This window comes from Athene cunicularia (genome assembly GCF_003259725.1).
Source record: "Athene cunicularia isolate RWA chromosome 1 unlocalized genomic scaffold, athCun1 chr1_part2, whole genome shotgun sequence".
In the NCBI taxonomy this organism is placed as follows: Eukaryota; Metazoa; Chordata; class Aves; order Strigiformes; family Strigidae; genus Athene; species Athene cunicularia.
In genome coordinates, this window is record NW_020799092.1 from 5,904,581 (window position 1) to 5,906,567 (window position 1,987).

The 1,987-nt window shown below is 37.6% G+C and overlaps 1 protein-coding gene across 1 annotated transcript in view; it reads right to left on the reverse strand.

Annotated features, from left to right (window-relative positions):
- LRMP (lymphoid restricted membrane protein) overlaps positions 1-1,987 on the reverse strand; it is a 42,358-nt gene that overhangs the window by 38,813 nt on the left and 1,558 nt on the right. Inside the window, exon 2 of the mRNA XM_026867754.1 lies at positions 592-1,213. Coding sequence (XP_026723555.1) covers positions 592-1,186 — 595 coding nt within the window. The 5' untranslated portion in view covers positions 1,187-1,213. The remainder of the gene's footprint in view (positions 1-591; positions 1,214-1,987) is intronic.

Below are 1,987 nucleotides of genomic sequence, written 5' to 3' on the forward strand. Positions count from 1 at the left end.
CCCCCCCCCAATAAAACCAGAGCTTTGACTGCCAAATAATACCAGGAACTCTTCACAGCCAGAGCCTCTGAGTTGGAAACTGGTTTATACATTTACTTCTACACATGCATTTTGGGCAACTTTGGATGTTCTTTTACATGAAGTAAACATATAAACCAGAATATTTTAAGAGGCCAGCTGTTTCTTCCCTCCCCCTTCAGCTATACTGTAGAGAAATGATCATGGTCACATTAAATTATTAATAAAACAATTACTAAAAAAACCCAAAACAAAAACCCCAAACTAATTTACCTTTTTATATTAAAGGCAGACTGAATTATTAGCCAAATCTCTTATCCACAGAAAGGAATAAGCAAATTAGAAAATTTTTTTGACTTGACTCATTACTTCCTCACTGCTTATTCACATTAATATTTTTTTGAGAAAGTTTAATATTTTATTCAGCTCATTTTGCAGTCTTACTAGATTTAAGTGATTCTAAATTGTATCTTTACTAGTTTAAGTAGTAAATAAATGTCATCTATGTATGCTGAATGTTCAGATGTCTAGGATTTTGGAGTGGGAGGGGTTTTTTCCCCACAGAGTTTTTACCTCTTTCACTCAAAGATAATCTCTTTGGCACAGGAGATTGGAGCACAGTGCTTTTTGACTTTTTATCAGATGTGAAGAAATATAAATTTGGACTTGACGTAAGATACTTCTGTTCATGAGGCACATCTTTAGATTCAGTATTTGATAAAGCACACAGTTTGTTCTGGGTATTAGCCTCTCCAGATCTGAAATAGTACGGAGAACAGTCCTCCATGTGGCATACTGGCACCCATGAGTTTCTGGATCTCTCTTTGCTTTTAATGACTGAAAAGGTAGCACTTGCAGAATGAGAATCAGAGATATGCCTGAGATAAGGCGGCAGCACCTGCAAGTCTGCAGAGAAAACACTGTCACTGCTGGGACTGATTATGCATGGATCATTATTATCATGACTTCTAGAAGTCATTTTCTTCAGTATTTCTTCTAGATTTTTCTTTATATTGCACTGTGGACTGTCAAAGTTCTGTGACTGAAATTTTGGTATCTGCAAAGCAGGGTTAGAGACTTGGTCCATCATTTGGATAGATTTGATCTTTCTGCATATACTGTCCACTGGATTATGATGCCGTTTGTTAGCTCCATGTTGTGAAGACATTTTCAATTCTTCGGTCTTGCAAAGTATCTGGAAATAATAGGGACAAGATATAAGAGACAGGATGATCAACATACACATATTCTTCATGCCAATTTTTCTGTTCAGCAGACAACTTAGAGCTTCAGTATCAAGTGGTTTGAAAATCCCTCTTTCACACACTAGTTGTGACAGAAACTTTCAGTCATGACGCTTAGCTCTCCAGGGAACTAGAAGTGACGTGGATTTGGAAAAGGGAGGGAAGAAAAAAATACTTTCTGAAACCTCACTGCTTATTCTTAAATACAATAACCACGTTGGGGAGGCAGGAAACAAAAATAAAAACTGAAGGTCTCCCTGCAACCTAGAAGCTGACTATCTTTTTTGCTTAAAGGAAGCACTAACCAATATTCAAACCAATTTATCCCAGACTGGATATTTCTTTTTATCTAAAAAGCATTCATTAAAAAGAAAGAAAAATCTCACACAACTTTTGTAACTATTACTTCTGATCACATTTGTATCATGTTTCCTAGTTCCATGGTTTTTGCTCAGGTGTAACAGCAACAACTGATACTGAAGGTATCTCCTACAGCTGTTGACATTATCAGTTACTGACCACTTTCTGTGACCTCCCAGTCAAACCCTGCAGTCACAGCCACACAAGTCAGTGTGAAGTGTTGAGAGCTTGCAGCTTTCTCAAAACCATCCAGTGACAGGTTTCAGAAGCCAAGGTTTAAATGAAGTTTACTTTCAGGAAAATTTTAGGCTGTCTTTCTGGGTTTGAACTTTGCAGGTACTGGGTTGGGGAATGGGGGGGGGGGG